General features: G+C 56.7%; 7 protein-coding genes across 7 annotated transcripts; 3 read left to right on the top strand and 4 right to left on the bottom strand.

The window, feature by feature from the left end:
- Positions 1–750: 750 nt before the first annotated feature.
- Positions 751–1,456, bottom strand: CDEST_01013 (uncharacterized protein; the record flags this gene model as incomplete). Its single annotated transcript, XM_062917172.1, has 2 exons — positions 751–955; positions 1,221–1,456. The coding sequence occupies 2 exons, from the start codon at positions 1,454–1,456 to the stop codon at positions 751–753; spliced, it is 441 nt and encodes a 146-aa protein (XP_062773223.1).
- A 627-nt stretch (positions 1,457–2,083) lies between these two features.
- CDEST_01012 (Putative RNA polymerase, subunit omega/Rpo6/RPB6, DNA-directed RNA polymerase, 14-18kDa subunit) lies at positions 2,084–3,330 on the bottom strand. Its single transcript, XM_062917171.1, has 4 exons — positions 3,156–3,330; positions 2,833–3,102; positions 2,612–2,731; positions 2,084–2,524 (listed from the first exon to the last, which is right to left on the bottom strand). Exons 1-4 carry the CDS (start codon positions 3,188–3,190, stop codon positions 2,488–2,490), a joined length of 462 nt encoding a protein of 153 aa, XP_062773222.1. The 5' UTR covers positions 3,191–3,330; the 3' UTR covers positions 2,084–2,487.
- A 129-nt stretch (positions 3,331–3,459) lies between these two features.
- On the top strand, positions 3,460–5,437 carry CDEST_01011 (Putative Zinc finger C2H2-type). Its single transcript, XM_062917170.1, has 2 exons — positions 3,460–3,681; positions 3,744–5,437. Exons 1-2 carry the CDS (start codon positions 3,603–3,605, stop codon positions 5,216–5,218), a joined length of 1,554 nt encoding a protein of 517 aa, XP_062773221.1. The 5' UTR covers positions 3,460–3,602; the 3' UTR covers positions 5,219–5,437.
- On the bottom strand, positions 5,438–8,224 carry CDEST_01010 (Putative zinc/iron permease). Its single transcript, XM_062917169.1, has 3 exons — positions 7,525–8,224; positions 7,316–7,446; positions 5,438–7,239 (listed from the first exon to the last, which is right to left on the bottom strand). The coding sequence occupies exons 1-3, from the start codon at positions 7,586–7,588 to the stop codon at positions 5,851–5,853; spliced, it is 1,584 nt and encodes a 527-aa protein (XP_062773220.1). The 5' UTR covers positions 7,589–8,224; the 3' UTR covers positions 5,438–5,850.
- A 1,113-nt stretch (positions 8,225–9,337) lies between these two features.
- On the bottom strand, positions 9,338–13,545 carry CDEST_01008 (Putative pre-mRNA 3' end processing protein Pfs2). Its single transcript, XM_062917167.1, has 3 exons — positions 13,302–13,545; positions 13,010–13,125; positions 9,338–12,949 (listed from the first exon to the last, which is right to left on the bottom strand). The coding sequence occupies exons 1-3, from the start codon at positions 13,387–13,389 to the stop codon at positions 11,270–11,272; spliced, it is 1,884 nt and encodes a 627-aa protein (XP_062773218.1). The 5' UTR covers positions 13,390–13,545; the 3' UTR covers positions 9,338–11,269.
- Positions 9,398–10,851, top strand: CDEST_01009 (Putative DNA/RNA non-specific endonuclease, his-Me finger superfamily). The gene has a single exon (XM_062917168.1). The coding sequence runs from the start codon at positions 9,604–9,606 to the stop codon at positions 10,669–10,671; it is 1,068 nt and encodes a 355-aa protein (XP_062773219.1). The 5' UTR covers positions 9,398–9,603; the 3' UTR covers positions 10,672–10,851.
- A 270-nt stretch (positions 13,546–13,815) lies between the features above and the next one.
- Positions 13,816–16,923, top strand: CDEST_01007 (Putative membrane bound O-acyl transferase, MBOAT). Its single transcript, XM_062917166.1, has 4 exons — positions 13,816–15,332; positions 15,386–15,426; positions 15,493–16,498; positions 16,553–16,923. Exons 1-4 carry the CDS (start codon positions 15,056–15,058, stop codon positions 16,777–16,779), a joined length of 1,551 nt encoding a protein of 516 aa, XP_062773217.1. The 5' UTR covers positions 13,816–15,055; the 3' UTR covers positions 16,780–16,923.

Raw genomic sequence — 16,923 nt, 5'->3', positions numbered from 1 at the left:
TACCTCCTCTCCTGCCCATCGCCTCGCTTCAAACTCGACGACGGAGACGATGACTGACTCGCAACTTGTCAACTCCTCCAGTCAACTAGCTACCTGCTCGTCTGATCTCATTACATAGGTTCGTGTCCGACACATGCCGCGCCAAGAGAGGCACACCGTATCTGAAACTGTTCCTCCTGATGCAAGAGCCATGGCCTTCGAGCAGGCTGTTGGGCAAAACAGTGCTTGCTCTCTATCTTAGAAACTTGCACGCTACGATGTGACGATCTTCTTCCATCGCTGCCTACCACGTTAGAATCTCAAACCTCAATGTTCCTGCGCCAAGTTGGGCGACCCATTTCAGTCTGCTGCATATACATAGCAGATCGGCTCATTGACTATGACCATTAATTGCCTCGGGGTGGTTCAGAAACCCAGCGGTCTCATGTCCATCACGTCGTTAAGCTTGACATTGGGCTAGGCGGTAGGTTCATAGTCGTGTTCGTACACGACTTGGTCTCAAGGTTCGCACCATCACCTCATTCGCCATTCATTACTACCCCCCACCCCCCCGGAGAAACAAGCAGTAGGCGGCGTTTACGAGGTGAAGTGGGAGGCACTCACCTGGCGGCTCCCACAATGTGGGTTCTGCTAGGCCCAATACAGCCGATTATACCGCCGCGTCGCCAGCGCTTGAGAAGACATCGGAGGAGGGGTTCCCGCCCAGCTGCATAGTCTCGACGTGCCTCGGATCCCTTCCTGTGCGACGGCCTAGAACTTCTTGACGGCGCTATTTCCACGGATCAGGTTCATCATGTTGCCGGAGTTGGCCCATCGGCGCAGCGGGTAGGCGTCAAGGTCCCGCGTCAGGCAGCGCGGGCTGCCCTCTATGATCGTTGCCGAATTATAGGTCGTGGCGTTGCCGTACGAAGGCATCGCTTGCGGTCCGAGGTGGACCGTCATATTGGAGAAGGGGCTGCGGGTGACTCAGCCGCCGCCGTTGCCGGGGGGGGGACCGATGGCGATGTTGTTCCTGAAGTTTGTGAGGACGAGGCCCTTGTGCGGAACGGGGTTGCGTCGCTACTCATCAAGGTCGGGTCGCCGTCGTGTAGTGACCCCATTTCCAGTAAGGGGAGGTCCCTGACGAGTCTCGGTCCTATCGGGCATTTTCTCCTATCATGCTGGCAGATCTCATGCTGGGCCCGGGGAATGGAAGGGGGTGGGGTCAGTAAGTAACTCACCACTCGCGCCGGACTCTAATGTTCCCTCTCTTGCATCGCCCAGTGTCGCTGGCGTTGTTCTCAAAACGGACGAGTATATTGCTGTAGGGTTGCCTGTTGATGTATGCGAGGGCTACGCCCGTGTTGATTTCCTGATGGGTGGGTTCTGTTGCCCGAAAGGCCACGAGACAAGGCTGTCCAGCTAGTCGGGATCTCCATCCACAAAACTCCGTATCCTTGAGGATAGAAGGGAACATGGCGACGTGTTACGTTGATAACACGTCCTGCGCGTATAATGGACCATGAGATGGCAAGATGAGATATGGGAAGCTGTAACGAAGCGCGGGTCCAGGGGAAGTATGAGCCGCAAACTACGTTCAGACGGACTGAGAGCTGAGACAGGACTAGAGCAAGAACAATAAAGACGGCGACGGAAAGCCGCGGCTGAGCCGGTGTCGCGTGCGGAAGGGAAAAAGCCTGCGGAGTGGTTGGCGGCGATGGTGACGTCGTACGGCTCACGTGGGATCACCTCGTCTCTTCCGCCTCCCGGCAAGACTCACGGGTTTATCACATCTTGCGGAAAGGGGGCGGCGACGAACAACAACCCCTTGTAATCGAGAAGCGCAGATGAGGGAAGCGCGTAAACTTTGCCGGTAGTAGTGTTCAAAAGGTCTACTCCACGATGTAAGGAGCGTTTGCTGCGCGGCGCCAAGGTCCGTGATCCTCTTCCCTACCCGGCCGGAATGATGGGCCATCATCCGGTCTCTCGCGCCTACTCATTACGCTGCAGACTGCCCATCGCGTGCATGAAGTGATCCGGGCGAGGGGACACGTAGACCTGGAATGAGTCACTTGCAGCAAGTAGTCACGGGAGACACAAATGCCGGATGTCAGAAAAAGGAAAAAGGGTACTGTGAGAAAGTATACTTGTTAGGTCTGATATTCCAACCTCTTTTCCATTTTTTTGCCTAGATAAAACGCCACGCTCAATGCAAAAATTCAAAGTACAACGATACATACCACCACCTGTTGGCTGTATCTTTTTAGTCTGGGGGTTTCTTTTCAAGTGTTTTGTTCTCGAGGATCTTCCTGCGTAACAGCAACGAAGCGAGCACACTCGGGAAGAAGGGCGGAAGAAACGGATTTGGAGACTCGGCTCAGGGAGGAGGGGGTCTGACTACTCTTCAGGCAACGACAATAGGAGATGGGTATAAGGTGCCTTGCATCTAGTCGCGTGTGCGTGTCTCTCTTTGCCCCGAAAGTGACGAAAAGCCAGTTGTTTCCCTGTCTACTGGAGAAGCTCCTCGCAAGTCCAATCCTCGTAGCTGTTGAAGCACGGTTAGCATGCGTGCCTCGAATCCAGGACGAGCCCACGACAATTTTGCGTGAACAAGGAAGAATCCGGCACTTACTATCCATCGGGCATGTACCGGCGCACGATGAGAGGGATCTTCTTCTCTCGGAGCTCCTTGATCGCGATTTGAAGAGGATCTGTCTCGCCTTCCAGGTCCACCAACACAGGCGCGTTCATACTACACGTCTGTTATTAGCCTTGCGGATCGCGTGGATGACGATAGTTATCGCAGGTGGTGCGGTTGATGGTAAACGGATGGGGGGTCGCTCGTTGTCGTACCTAATCTGAAGAGCGCGGGTGCCGAGGATACGAGCGCGCTCGTACTTCGTCATGTAGGGTGTTGTAGTTCGCTGGTCGTCGGGAATCTTCTTGTCGCGGTGAGACTTTTCGTTGCCCTTTCCTGAGTTTGCCGCGGCCGACGGGTCTCCTGACACAACGACGTTATCGGCTTCCTCCTCATCACCCTCGGCTCGCACTACGTCATCCTCGTCGACGGGCGCCTCCGGGTCCCAGTAGTCAGCCGCCTCGTCCTCGTACATGGGCTCGTCGCTGTTCCAACAGTCAGAGTCGCATTTGCAAAGTGTAGAAGCAAGTCCACATACCCTCCGCCAACGTCATCGTCACCAAAGTCCGACATTATGCAGTGTCAATTGAGGGGGTCGGGGGCTGAGGGATGTGGTGCAATCGATTGCTGAGGTTTGGGCGCTGGTTTCGTCGCGTGTGTTGAGAGGTTGTCGTGGGGGGAAAGCCTGAGCGCCACTGCTGGGTCCAGCCGTGAAAAATTATTGACGAGGCTGCGATCGAACAGAGTTCCCATGGGTGGGTCTGCACTATCGTTATCAGCATCAGTGGAAAGCTTATCCGGACCGAGTCGCACCCCGGCCCCTCCTGTGGTTGCTGGTCCAGCGCACAAAATTTCGCCTGACCGCCCGGCGCAGTGGGAATTTCTGCCAAGAATAAGTCCGCCATCTCTCTCTCACACAGACCCCGAACGGCGAAATTTCCTCTTCATCGTGGAGGAAGGCAATGCACTGCCCAATTCGCCCGCCATGATGAAGAGGAAGGAAAGAGAGACCTTCGTCGTCTCGGACCCCAAAAGGTCCAAGGTAGAGATCCTGGAAGATGCTGGTTGGTGATATCCGGGACCTACAGGTAGCGGTGCATCTCGCTAACACGATGGATCAATCAAGCTCTTACCGACGACGAGTACGATGACACTGCCAGCAACTCTGGGTCGACGGCGGACGCAGAGGTAGAGTCGGTGCAGACTGGTCAGACCTCCCTCACCACCCGCTCCCGCAAATTCCCCTCCGACCTGAAGACGATACCCTGCACCTACCCGGACTGCAACAAGACCTTCAACCGGCCGGCCCGCCTGGCTGCCCACCTTCGCTCTCACACGGACGACCGTCCCTTCAAGTGTACCTACCCCGGCTGCGACAAGGACTACCGCGAGGAGAAGCACCTGCGCCAGCACGTCAAGGGCTCTCACACCCAAGAGCGCAGCTACACCTGCAGCCATGATGGCTGCGGCAAGTCCTTCCTCACGGCGACCCGCCTGCGCCGCCATCAGGACGTTCACGCCGGCCAGGAGCGCTTTCGGTGCCGTGACTTCCCTCCCTGCAACCAGAGCTTCCGCAAGCACAACACCCTCCAGCGCCACATCCGCTCCGAACACCTCGGCGCCCATGCCTACCCATGCACGGCGCCCGGCTGCGGCGCGGGCTTCGACTCCCAAGGCGCGCTGCGGAACCACACACGGCGCGAACACAGCGAGCCTCAGTTCTGGTGCGAGGAGTGTGGCGGCGACAACGGCGAGGTCAGGGTTGGCTTCACGACACTCGCGCTGCTGCAGGCGCACATCCGCAAGGAGCACCTGAACTGCATCTTCTGCGAATTTAAGTGCACGGGGCAGTGGGAGCTGGAGCGGCACGTCGAGATGCGTCACTCGGGCATCCCCGTCGATGCGCGCAAGACCATTGCCTGTACCTGGGAGGGCTGCGACAAGAGGTTCACCAAGAAGCACAACCTCACTGTGCACATCCGCACGGCGCACGAGGGCTTCCGCTTCGTCTGCGGCGAGGTCGACGTCAAAGGATCCCCGGATCTCGACAGCTGGTCCAACGAGGAGGGCTGTGGCGGCGGCTTCGTCACCAAGGCGAACCTCGAGGACCACATCCGCTACGTCCACCTGGGCCTCGAGCGCCCGGTGCCGAACCAGAAGGCCCCCAACATTCTCGACGACATCGCCGGCACGAAGCGCACCGTCCTCTGTACCATGCCGGGATGCACGGCGCGCTTCATCCGCCACCACGATCTCCAAGTTCACCTCGAGCATCACCCCCCACCCTCCCCGACCGCTCCGCGTATGGACCAGATCGAGGCCGCCCTCCTCAGCCTAGCAGAAGACCCTGCCGACAACAGCACGCCCTTTGGCGAAGACCGCGAGATGCCGGAGCTACCCTTGTACGGCGTCATCCCCGGCGTGACAGACTTTGTCGGCGGCGGCGACATCCCCGGCCCAAACGACGACTTCTGGATCGGTGCGGCCGACGAATTTGGCACGCCGCCGCAGGCGTGGCAGGAGGAGGAGGCGGCCATGCGCGCACTCATCGACGAGGACTTCTCACAGTTTGTTGACCCGGCGCTCGGAAGCACCGCTTAAGGACAACAGGCCGAACGCGAGTAACCCTTCGGAAAACAAAGGATAATTTGCAATGTTTCTTATTTTCATTTTCCTGACGACAGCAATGATACCCGGCCACACGGAATGGCCATGGCAGCCAAAAAAAAGGTTGATAGATAAAAATTGGGGGTTCACCAAAAAGTTATTGCTTTGATCGGTCAAGACGGATGTATGCACATGTCAATGGAAACCACCAGGAGCTGATGCCGCTCCATGTCAAACTCGTTATTGCTGTCCGGTGCCTAGTGAAACGATGTTCCCGAATTCCGTTTTCCAATCAATGCCCATATCTATAATGCCGCGCGGTCGTCATGCTGCGCGCTGTTGAGGACCAGTTCAACCCAGACAGCCCACAGTGCCCACGAGGTCGTGGCGATGACCCGTCCATCCAGTCTAAAACAATTGATACCCTTCAAGCCGTAAACCCGTACAGTGGTATAAGTTTAAATCCTCTGCCTGCCCTGCCCGTGCCAACCCCAGCCCCCTCTCAGTAACATGCCCATGAAATCCGAGTCAAAAAAAGTGATCCTGAACGCCGATGAAGGGGGCCTTGACGCCAGTGTCGTCAAAAAAGTGTGGTGTTGAGTCTTTGCAAATGCCATGCCATGTCGTCAGTGCGTTGAGGCGATGGCGCTGGTGATGCCCAGCAGAGCCATGCCCATGAATCCGAAGAAGATGCAGAGGTTCCGATTGTGGTTCAGGCTGAGCGCCTCGACAAAAAGCTGCAGACCGACGCTCACCATGATGCCAGCCGTAATGGCGAACATGCAAGCGTACGCGACGGCGTTGGGGGTGAGGTGGGTGTGCTTGGCAAGCTTGAACCACAAGACGGCGATGCCCGCGCCAAAGGGCTGGCTGAGGCCACCCAAGATGGCAGCCCAAAACATGGCCTTCATGCGGCTCCCGAGCGCCATGTACAGCGGCAGTGCCATGGCGAAGCCCTCGGTGATGTTGTGCACAAACAGAGCCATGAAGACGTTGAAACCCAGCGACGGGTTGGCGTGGTTCGTCGCGTAGGTAATGAATCCCTCGGGGAACTTGTGCAGCGCAATCGCGATCGAGGTCTGTAGGCCAAGGGAGAGGAAGGCGTTGGTCGGGACGTGGTGGTGGTGTTGCGCTTCAACGTCTTCGCCCAATTGCTCGGCAACGCTCTGGGCGTCGTGATCATGACCATGATCGTGATCGTGATCGTGGCCATGGCTGTGGTGATCTGCGTCGTGATGCTCTGGCAAGGGCTCTCTGGACGTCGCACGGCTCGTGCGTACCTTTCCACTGATGGGCGAATCGCACGAAGAACCGCGCTCCTCCAAGTCCTCCAGGTCAGTATGGCTGTGAGCAAAAAAGCTTCCCGTGCTCGTCCGCAACATGGTCGGATGTCTTGGGGCTGCCGCCGAGCGGTTACTCAAGTGCTTGAAGCACTCTTGGCCACAAGGGTCGGTGTATCCAAAGCACGGCCCCTCCTCATCGCAGTTGGTCTTTGTGTCTTTGACGAAGGACATGACCCGCTGTTGGACTTGGGCCATGGACGGTCGTCTATCGATGGTGGGACCACGGCTCCGAGAGGTCCGGGCCGGATGGGAATGCGTGGTATTGAGGTTCAGACTGCCCCTGCTCGAGGCATGGCGCTTAGGCATGAGGGGGGCGCCGTTTTCTTGAGCCATCTCACTGGTGAGCAGAGGGGTGGACTCGGTGGCATGGCCATTCTTGGCGACCCTTTCGAGGCGAGGCCGCCGGGACGACCGGCGGCTCGACGTGTAGAGCGAGGTCTTCCTACTTTGGCTGCGCGACCGGGCATCAACCTCGGAGTGATCATGTGAGTGGTCGCAGTCCACGACATGCGACGGCATGTATTGGTGAAGCAGGCGTGAAATGGCCTGGATACCGACAAACCCTCCGATAAAGCAACCCATCATAAGGAACCCTGCCAGCTGGTCTTGAAACCCATCCTCCTTAAGATATTGTTTTGCGGAAGGCAGCATACTGTTCAACGCCGAGTACAGCTGTTGCGCACAATCACATTATCAGCAAAGGTTATCCCAACACGACGCGCACAGAGGGCCCTCGAGGTCAACTGACCATGACACCGAAGCTCAGGCTTAATGAGCAGGCCAAAAAGCCATTGCTGTCTTGTATCCTGAAGTTGCGCTTCCCGGGGATGTAGCGCACAAGCAAATCGACGCAAATGATAGATGCGCCAACGACGCAGGCTGCCAGGAAAACACGTGTCAGCGGCGACCCGTATCAGCAGGTCGAGGAACGGCACGGCATGTTCGTCGATCACGCACCTATTCCGCTCACGATGCACATGATCCACCCCCTGGTGTCGTTATCGACCTCTGTCGCGTCCATGGTGAGCAGCTCGGCTCCAACGCCTCCTATCAGTGCCTACAGACGGACTTGATGCTCAGCGCATGGAAGAGCAGACGGCAAACCCGATGTTCTCGTATGGGAATTCGTTCAGTCGGATTCTCGTTTCTCGTTCATGGGCCCCAAGAAGCTGGGTAACGGTATCGGTGTGGCTGCCTGTCGTCCTGCAGGAGCGGGTGACCTCTGACGTAGTACAGTGGCGCAAGAGACCCGGGTGGATTGGTAAGTTGGTCGCTGGAGGTGCAGGGGCGCCAGGAGTTAGAGAAATGAGGATGTAAGGTTGACGGATAGATCGTGAGAGACGTCGCAATGTTTTCGTTACAGGTTCGAGGGGAAAGGAGAGCGAGGAGTTGGGTGGAGCGGACGTAGGTAAAAGGTAGGATAAGACGCTGCTGAGAAAGCAGTGATGTCGATGGCTGCTCACAAATTGGAATTCAAATGGGTAGCGCTGTGACCATGGATCTAGTGGGGCTGGAGACTTTGCGGTCGTCTGCGAGCGCCTTAAGCTTTCTGACCAGCGCGCGATGGTGGATTCGGGGAGTGCACTGAGTTTGGCGCTGTTGGCGGATCTGCTGTGTTGTTTCTGTGCGAAATGGGCTGGGGGCCGTGGCCTTATTCATGGACCTGGTCGAGTACAAGTGGAGGGATCGTATTTTGAGAACCTTGATAGCCAAAATGACAAAACTCGCCAGTCTGAGGTCTCACGCCCAGACAAAGCCCGTTTCCCTTTCCATTTTACTCGCATGTTTGATGTTTTACGTATTACGGTTCGCTCCCGTCCTTTTCGTTTTATTTATTTATTTCTTTTGTCGGTTAGGTGGTTGAGTTGCTGTCATACAGCCTGCTGTCTAACGCTCCCCGAAAAACCCCCACCTACTCAGCTTTCTCTTCCTTTCGGTGTTGTTGTGAACATGACGCTCATTCTGGCATCCGATATGGAAAAGTCAGAGCGAGGCGGGAGACCAGTCATGGGTAGCCTGGGTTATTGCTTTTTTTCGTTTATCCCGCAAACGAGCAGCCAAACAAACATTCCAAAACAGCAACGTTGTTGTTCGCCTCTGTTGGGAGACCCCGCCGCTCTCAGTCCCAGGTCCCAGGCCGAGTCAAGACATGTCGGCGACTCTTGACAACACGCCATTAGTTGAGTAGAAAGGCTTGGCTTGAGGACCCGGATGGACTGGGTATCCTCGTACTCCCTTCAGTCCCGTGACCCTTGCTATGTGCGCCAACTCATTGATGCATGCCGCTCGAGGCGCCTTCGTAAGGGATGCTTGACCAAACACACGTGAAAGGTCTTTACCTGTATTGTGTGTACCTGTAATCGTACAGAGTACTGTGTTTGTTGTTAAGCGCGTCAGTTTGTTGTCTTATTTCCATGCTTGTTGCTAGTCGGCCAGGATCTTTCTAGGAAAGAAAGTTTCTCGTGCCGCAGGGTTGGCGGGGGTCGCGAATCGGAGGCTGGGGGTTGGTCATCCCTTTCAGCTCCTCCCCCCACCTTGTGTAGCATCGGTGAGAGACCCGGTATACCTGGGCCAGTCCTCGGTGAGCCACCTTAGCGCACCAGCCTCACCCTGCACCTCTAAATCCTTCAAATCCCCCCCCCACCAATGGAACGAAGAATCGGCAAATGCTCGGGACCACCAGGAAACTACTGCTCTCCCCTGTAACGGCCCTGTGAGTTGTCCCTGTCCGCTCGTGTACCCTGAAGATCCCTCCATCCTCCGTAGGCCAAACGCGGCCGCCGTCCATTGCCCAAAATTTTCCAGCTCCGAAGCTGACCCATATGTCCGGCGGAAGATAGCTGAGACATCCACCACACCACCATCACCACATGCCCATCCTTCCAATTCTCCCGGTCAGAGCAGTGTCATAATCGCCAGGCGCCTGACTGACATTGGAAAATTGCCATTCTTCTCTTCCCTTCCCGGTTCTGCCACCACAAAACAACAACCCTTCAACACAAAACGCGGTCGTGCGCTGCGAAACCCATCGCCACCATGTCCAAGACTACATCTCTCGCCCTCATCGCAGCACTAAGCGCGGGAGGCGGCGCCGCCCTCACGGCGACCATGTACTCGCTCCGTTCCCAGAAGCAGCCTCCCACCGCGGTACCCGCTACAGCCTCACTCTCCACCTCGCCCCCCGTTCCGGTGCCTAGCACACAGGTCTTCACCAACCCCAACGCGCCGCTTTCTCCTGCCTCCGCCGCCTCCGCCGCCGCTGCGCCGTCGCCACCCGGCTCCGTCTCCGGCAACCCCGTAGACCCAGCCGGCCTCTTCGAATACGGTTTCCCCGGCCCCGTCGCCGACCTCGCGACCCGCCAGGCCCTCATCTCGAGCTACGACCGCCGCACGCGCAACCCGCACTGGGTTGTCGAGCACATCACCGCCGCTTCCCTCGCCCAACGCGGCGGCGATCGCAAGCACAGCGCCTTCCTCGAAGATGAAGCCGTCCCCGAAAAGTTCCAGGCCAAGCTCAAGGACTACTTCCGTAGCGGCTACGACCGCGGCCACCAGGTCCCCGCCGCCGACTGCAAGTGGTCCCAAAAGGCCATGGACGAGACGTTCTACCTTTCCAACATGTGCCCCCAGGTCGGCGATGGCTTCAACCGCGACTACTGGGCGCACTTCGAGGACTTCTGCCGCCGCCTGACCACCCGCTACCCCTCCGTCCGTATCGTCACCGGCCCGCTCTACCTGCCCAAGCGCGACCCCGTCGACGGCAAGTGGTACACAAAGTACGAGGTCATCGGCAACCCGCCCAATGTCGCCGTGCCCACCCACTTCTACAAAGTCATCTTCGCCGAGGACGGCAAAGCTGGCGGCAACGTCGCCATCGGCGCCTTCGTCATGCCTAACGCCCCGATTCCCAACAACAAGCCTCTCTCCGAGTTCGAGATGCCCCTCGAGGCCGTCGAGCGCGCCGCCGGCCTCGAGTTCGCCTCCAAGCTCGCGCCGCAGCGCCGCAAGAGGCTGTGCACCGAGACGTCGTGCGCCATCGTCGTCAAGGACTACGCCGACAGGCAGAAGTCCTTCAGCAAGGGCGGATCGCAGTCCCGTTCGTAGACCGAGTACATGAGATTGGACTAGAACGGAACGGGGGAGCCGCAGCCATAGCAAAGGATGCATGGCATTTTCCAAGTCATTTGCTCCCCTTCCTCCACTTTTTCCTTTTCTCGGCAGACATTCAGCAAGATGATGCGGATTTTCTTCTTTTCCATGTCTGTACCATCATTGTACCTCTTTGGGCGGCAATCACGAGAGGCTGGCCGCATCACATTTGCATAAGAATAGAGGAGTTTTTTTTATAGGCTTTTTATAGGCTTTTTATTTTTATTGGCAAGCAAGCACTAAGCGGGCGACGAGGGTTTCCTTCCAGCAACAATGTACTTGTACACTAGACAGGCTCCGCTGAACAGATGGTTGGCGACAAACTGCCCCCACATATATCACATGCGCGAGGAAAATTGAGCTGCTGTGTGTTCTTTATCGTATTTTGACTTGTGTTGTTGTTGTTTTTTGGTTTCCGTCTAACGCCAGGGTATCAACCCGTTGTCCAGCTTGAGTCAATATCATACATGGAGGATTACCATAACACCGCGACTAGGTCATGCTGGTTTCTCGGCTTCGCTTTCTTCTCCTCAGCCTTACCCTGGAGGCGTTCCTAACGGGACCTGGTGTAGTTGCCCCGTCGCTGCTCCGCTTTAAGGCTCTCCTCCTGACTAGGCAGCGGGGCTCTCCTACCGCCACGACTGTCGTAATTATCGTTGTGGTTATTCGAGGGAGGCGGCATAGGCATGGGAGGAAACCCCGGGGGAGGCACGAAATTTGACGGCGGCACTAAGCCGGGTGGTGCGAAGCCGCCGGGAGGCGGCGGTGGGAGAGTGCCTCCAGCCTTCTGGATCATCTCGGCGATCTTGGCGAGATCGGCAGGGTTGCTCGGGTCGATGCCGCCGGGTAGGGGAATCGGCGGTGGTGGTGCGCCGTTTAGGCCGGGCAAAGGGAAGGGAAGAGGAGGGGGGGGAGCTCCGCCGTTAGAACCCACGCCAGGAATCATGGGCGGTGGTGGAACAGGACCGCCGTGGCCGTTCTGCGGCATAGAAAGTCCGGGCAGCCCGGGCAGGCCCGGAAGGCCGGGGAAACCAGGCACTGTGGGTTGCTTGAGAGGCATCTTTTGGTCGACGAGGCCATCCATCTCGTCTTCCATCTCCTGCTCCTCTTCTTCCTGGCGCTGGCGACGACCACCACGGCGGTCCCAGGTTCCGTTTGCTTCTGCTGCTGCCTCCCCGACGTGGTAGCGATCCTGGAAGACATCGGCATCCCCAGGGCGCTTTCGGGACCAGAACCTCGTGATACGATCGTTAGAGCCGGAGGCCAGAATATGGCCAAGGGGGTGCCAATCCAGAGACCAGATAGCGAAGTCGTGAGCGTAAGGGACCTTGTGCGCGGGGTATATCGTCTGTGCTGTGGTTGTCGAGGGATCAGAGCTGTCGTACGGGGCCATGGAGCTGGCATGGCCGGCGGGCGTGTTCGGCTCGTCCAGGATGTAGTGGTGTAGGGAGCCGTCGTGGCCACCTGTGGTCAGCAGATTGGAGTGGACTGGATGCCAGGCAATTGTGGAGATGTCCTTTTCGTGTCCCTTGAGCAAGCAGATGTCGCGCATCATTCGGAGGTCGAAGACTCTAGCGGTCTGGTCTCGTGCTGATGTCGCGAGACAGTCGCCTTGCACCTTTTCGAACAAGGTCTTAGTGATTGTGTTCTTGTGTCCATGGAGGGTGGTTAGGCACCGGCCAGTTCTGGGATCCCACAGCTTGACCAGGTGGTCTTTGGAGCCTGATACCAACAAGCCCTTGGTCGGATGCCAGTCACAGCTCTTGGCGTCCCATCCGTGGCCCTTCAGAATGGACTCCTCCACCCCGCCTGCAAAGTCGAAGATCTTCAGAGTCGAGTCGTCGCAAGCGGTGACGAATTTCGAGTCGTTGGGACTGAAGGCGAGATCTCTAACAGGGTCGTTGTGCGCGGCGATACTTTGCAGGTTGTTGAAGTTGGGTTGCCAGTACTTGACGCTTCCATCGTGGTCGGCAGAGATGAGCCAGTCGTCGTTGTGGGAGTAGGCCAGCGCTCTGATGGCAGAGTCGTGGGCTTGCATAATGGTCTCAAAGTTGAATCCCGTGCCGTTCCATAATGTGAACTCTCCACTGCTAGAAGCAGTCAGGAGACGGCGGCCTTCTGGTGTCCAGCGAACGACGTTGATGGGATGCTTGATCTTGTTGAGTGATGAGTGGAGATGCTTCACCGGGATTGTGTCACCAGGGTCTGTCCTTCTGGCAGCAGGTGGTATGAACTATGACGCTGTTAGTGTCAAGAGCAGGGTAAGTAGATGAAGATCTTGCCGAGGACTCACGTCGACGATGAAGCTCGCACTGGGCCGCTCGATCTCCCCAGTGTATGCGTCGCCTTCCGAGGGTGCTCGATGGCGCATCCAGTTGGCAACGGTTGATCCATAATCGGTGACCGGACCTGGGGATGTTAGCCGTGTACTATCTATGCTTGCCGGCCTCTCGCAAAGAAGCCCGAAACGGTCTCGTTGTGAGCACTCGCATCCTCATGCTACGAGAAGGCAGCAGAATAAGCGCCCCCTAGCAACGATATTTTTTCCATAAGGCTTCGAAGAGAAAAATATCGAGGTAACTCACGTCGACCTCGAGCTCTCACAAAACCACCATCACCATCTCCGCCTGGCCCTCTCCGGTCATGGTGATCCCCTCGAGGATCGTATGCCATCTTTAGATATTCATGAGCGAGCTGCAGGGCGGCCAGTTAGTATTTCAAGAAGTATCCTTTTTTAGACTGATGTGCGGAAGCTAGAGGATTGGATAAATGTAAATTGGCGTTGATGGCGATGGAGCTTCTTCCGATTGTTCCTTCCACGAGGCTGGTTGTCGCCAATCACAGCGAAAATGAGCGCGACGCGTGCACAGGCCATCAAGATGTCTCCAGGTCACATGATCATCAATTCAGCTTCGAAGGCACGTCCCAGCTGCCGCTCAGTTCCATCCCGAAGCTACCTAATGCAGCTGTGAAAAGCTCCACGAGTTCTTATCAGAGTTTCTTATCCGGGCCAACATCGGACCCCGTTCTTAGAATTCCCACTCGCTCGCGCGTCATCTGAGAATTGCCCAAAAATATCCCGCGGTCGTGAATGAGGTTATAATTACGGAAAGGCGCAGTTGGGCCCCCCAGTCCCCTTCCCGGCCAGAGAAATCCCCATTCCCCCTTGAAATTGGCATGTGATTGCGTTCAAGCCATGGCTCCCTCTTCATTTTCTCTCTTTTGCAAAGCACCCTACGCCCCACGATTGCCCCCATGGTCCGCCACTCAGAGATGCCACCGGGGATCGCCGCTGCTATCCGTGGAGCCGTAAAGGCCCTTGGCGTGCATGCATGCGCTTTTCTCTGAGGGCCTCGCCTCAAGTGCCTTGGTGTATGCCTCTGTAAGGTGATTTCTGCCTCGGAGGTGGGTTATTCTGCTGTGTGAACTTGGCCCTGGCTCCCCCGACGATCCAGAGCGCTAGATCAGACAGCTCCAGCGGCCCTGACATTCTCAAGGTCACCCCTTCCAATCCCCGAGGCCGTGCCATCATCTACCTACCTAGTGTAGCTCGATCTGCTGCGCTGCTAATGTTTCCCGGATGGTCCTTTTGTTTTGCTGTCTTGGCTTTTCTTCGTGTCTCTGATTATCCTCTGCCTCGCGTTTCTCTGCAACTCGCACCATCCTGCACGTCGGCTGCATTCTTGTCGTCAGCGCGCCTCCTCATCCATCATTCCTCCACGTTGGCGAACGAATCTCCACGCTTCAAGGGTCGATGGCGTCGTCCTAGCTCCCTCCACCTGTTTTTCCTTAACCCCCTGCGTCGTCTTGACGTACCCTTACCCCCTTCTCTAGTTTCCTTCCTCCCCTCACCATTACACCACACTACCACTAACATTGCCATTGCCCCTCTTCCCAAAAGGCACAGTCCCAAAAAGGCCAATGCGTTCGCTCGCCCGTCTCATCCTAAATAAAATAGCTTCTTCCAGCTTTTAGGGAGCTCAGATCCAACCCAGTGCGCCGTCTGGCGTCCCTTGGAAACACTGGCTACAAAGTCAATTCGTACCATTTCTTCCTGGGCGTCGTCTGTCTTGCATCTTTACAGTCCGATATCTTATCGCGCTTGCCACTTCTCACCTGCATTGCATATACATACTAGCTATTCCTTAACTACCAAGAAGTCTCCTCACTCTTTTAACTTTTACCCTTCTTTCCCCCTCGTCATCCACTGCCGGTTCCTTTTCCCCCTTCTCTTCCTCCTCGTCCTCCTCCTCCTCCCCCCCCCCCCCCCCCCCCTTACCACCTCCTCTTCATACTCTTGTGTCACGGTCTCAATTGCTCCCAGGACGTCCTGCCCGCCATGAACACGGCCACGGTGACGAGCCTCGAGAGCTCAGCCGCCACCACCTCCTCGTCTCTTCGTAATACACACAATGGTAGCTCGAACCCAAAGGCCGCCGCCGAGTCGACCACCCCCGAAAACCACCGCACCACCGAGGAGCTGAGGAGGGCGGTTCAGCGTAAATACAGACACGTCGCTGCCGTCCACTCCAAGTCGCGCCCTTCCACTTTAAGCCATGACTCCAATACTGCTCCAAGCTTCATTGGTTTCAGGAACCTAATGGTAATCGTACTAAGTAGGTTGAATCGGCATCCAGGCTGGTTTCCGACTTTGGCTAACGATGTGTAGTTGTCGGTAATCTTCGACTGATGATTGAGAACATCGAAAAAGTAGGCAGCCATTGAGATCAGGAATTGCGACTTGAAGTCTCTTCTAACGTTACTGACCACTCGTAGTACGGAGTGTTAATTTGCGTTCGCTGCCACGATTTCCGTCGGCAAGACCTTGCATTGGGCCTGGGCTTATACCTCCTCATCCCCTGCCATCTGTTTGCCGCATACTTGATCGAACTAGCCGCCGCTCAGCAAGCGAGGGGCTTGCGGTCCAAGTCAAAGGATGGAGCCGCCAGCCCAACACACGACCAGCGCGCACGTTTCAACTCCACCTGGAAGATCATTGCCTGGATTCACGCCGTCAATATCACGCTTGCTCTGGCAGTGACATCCTACGTTGTGTACTTTCACATCCATCACCCCTTGATCGGCACCCTGACGGAGCTCCATGCCATTATCGTTTGGCTCAAGACGGCGTCATACGCCTTCACGAACAGAGACTTGCGACATGCCTACCTGCACCCTGTCAAGGGCGAGCTCGCCGCCATGCCCGAGATCTACCAACAGTGCCCCTATCCACACAACATCACGATGCACAACCTGGCCTACTTCTGGTGGGCGCCGACGCTGGTCTACCAGCCGGCGTATCCGAGGACGGACAAGATTAGATGGGTGTTTGTCGCTAAGCGCATGGCAGAGGTCTTCGGTCTGAGCGTCTTTATCTGGTTCGCCAGCGCCCAGTACGCCGCGCCGGTTCTGATCAACTCCCTCGACACGATCGCGTCTTTGGATATCCCTAAGATTCTTGAGCGGCTGATGAAGCTCTCGACCATCTCACTGGTTATCTGGCTCGCTGGATTCTTCGCTCTGTTCCAGTCCTTTCTGAATGCTCTCGCCGAAGTGACTCGGTTCGGCGACCGGTGCTTCTATGAGGACTGGTGGAACAGTGAGAGCCTGGGCGCATACTGGCGCCTGTGGAACAAGCCCGTTTACCAGTACTTCAAGCGTCACGTCTACTCGCCTCTAATCGGCCGAGGGTGGAGTCCCAAGGCCGCCCAGTTGGCCGTCTTCTTCGCATCGGCGGTTCTTCATGAGGTGCTCGTGGGCATCCCGACTCACAACATTATCGGTATGTCAAGGTCCGCGGATACTGTACAAAGGGTTTCTAACAAACATACTACAGGTGTTGCTTTCGCCGGCATGTTCCTACAGCTTCCTCTGATCGCCATCACCACCCCACTCGAGAAGATGCACACCCCGACAGGTCGCATGCTCGGCAACTGCATTTTTTGGGTTTCCTTCACCATCCTCGGACAGCCGTTTGCCGCCCTGATGTACTTTTACGCGTGGCAGGCCAAATACGGCAGCGTGAGCAGGCAAATAGCGTGGTCATCTGTCACAAGCTCGTAATGAGCGTCCTCCGTAGCGGCATAATATTGCCTAGCCTAATTATTCATATATCTCACAGTTGCAATAAAAGTACAAGAATGGCAGCGTTGTTTCAACACCGCATACTATCGCACACTGGTGCGGGCTCCGACATGCGTGGAGTCA

This window comes from Colletotrichum destructivum, chromosome 1 (genome assembly GCF_034447905.1).
Source record: "Colletotrichum destructivum chromosome 1, complete sequence".
Taxonomy (NCBI): domain Eukaryota; kingdom Fungi; phylum Ascomycota; class Sordariomycetes; order Glomerellales; family Glomerellaceae; genus Colletotrichum; species Colletotrichum destructivum.
Note: the sequence above shows the minus strand (reverse complement) of the source record. Positions and strands in the feature narration are given on the sequence as shown.

Excerpts from the sequence above, each read along its gene's own strand:
- CDEST_01010 (XM_062917169.1), bottom strand. The coding sequence starts at position 7,588 with ATGGACGCGACAGAGGTCGATAACGACACCAGGGGGTGGATCATGTGC. Across the intron at positions 7,447-7,524 it reads GTGCATCGTGAGCGGAATAG|CCTGCGTCGTTGGCGCATCT; the intron begins GTGCGTGATCGA and ends TTTTCCTGGCAG. Across the intron at positions 7,240-7,315 it reads GCCTGAGCTTCGGTGTCATG|CTGTACTCGGCGTTGAACAG; the intron begins GTCAGTTGACCT and ends TGTGCGCAACAG.
- CDEST_01009 (XM_062917168.1), top strand. The coding sequence starts at position 9,604 with ATGTCCAAGACTACATCTCTCGCCCTCATCGCAGCACTAAGCGCGGGA.
- CDEST_01012 (XM_062917171.1), bottom strand. The coding sequence starts at position 3,190 with ATGTCGGACTTTGGTGACGATGACGTTGGCGGAGG. Across the intron at positions 2,732-2,832 it reads ACCCGCGCTCTTCAGATTAG|TATGAACGCGCCTGTGTTGG; the intron begins GTACGACAACGA and ends ACAGACGTGTAG. Across the intron at positions 2,525-2,611 it reads CGGTACATGCCCGATGGATA|CTACGAGGATTGGACTTGCG; the intron begins GTAAGTGCCGGA and ends GTGCTTCAACAG.
- CDEST_01007 (XM_062917166.1), top strand. The coding sequence starts at position 15,056 with ATGAACACGGCCACGGTGACGAGCCTCGAGAGCTCAGCCGCCACCACC. Across the intron at positions 15,333-15,385 it reads CCTAATGGTAATCGTACTAA|TTGTCGGTAATCTTCGACTG; the intron begins GTAGGTTGAATC and ends AACGATGTGTAG. Across the intron at positions 16,499-16,552 it reads CCCGACTCACAACATTATCG|GTGTTGCTTTCGCCGGCATG; the intron begins GTATGTCAAGGT and ends AACATACTACAG.
- CDEST_01011 (XM_062917170.1), top strand. The coding sequence starts at position 3,603 with ATGATGAAGAGGAAGGAAAGAGAGACCTTCGTCGTCTCGGACCCCAAA. Across the intron at positions 3,682-3,743 it reads AGAGATCCTGGAAGATGCTG|CTCTTACCGACGACGAGTAC; the intron begins GTTGGTGATATC and ends GGATCAATCAAG.
- CDEST_01008 (XM_062917167.1), bottom strand. The coding sequence starts at position 13,389 with ATGGCATACGATCCTCGAGGGGATCACCATGACCGGAGAGGGCCAGGC. Across the intron at positions 13,126-13,301 it reads TGTGAGAGCTCGAGGTCGAC|GTCCGGTCACCGATTATGGA; the intron begins GTGAGTTACCTC and ends TAACATCCCCAG. Across the intron at positions 12,950-13,009 it reads GTGCGAGCTTCATCGTCGAC|TTCATACCACCTGCTGCCAG; the intron begins GTGAGTCCTCGG and ends ACAGCGTCATAG.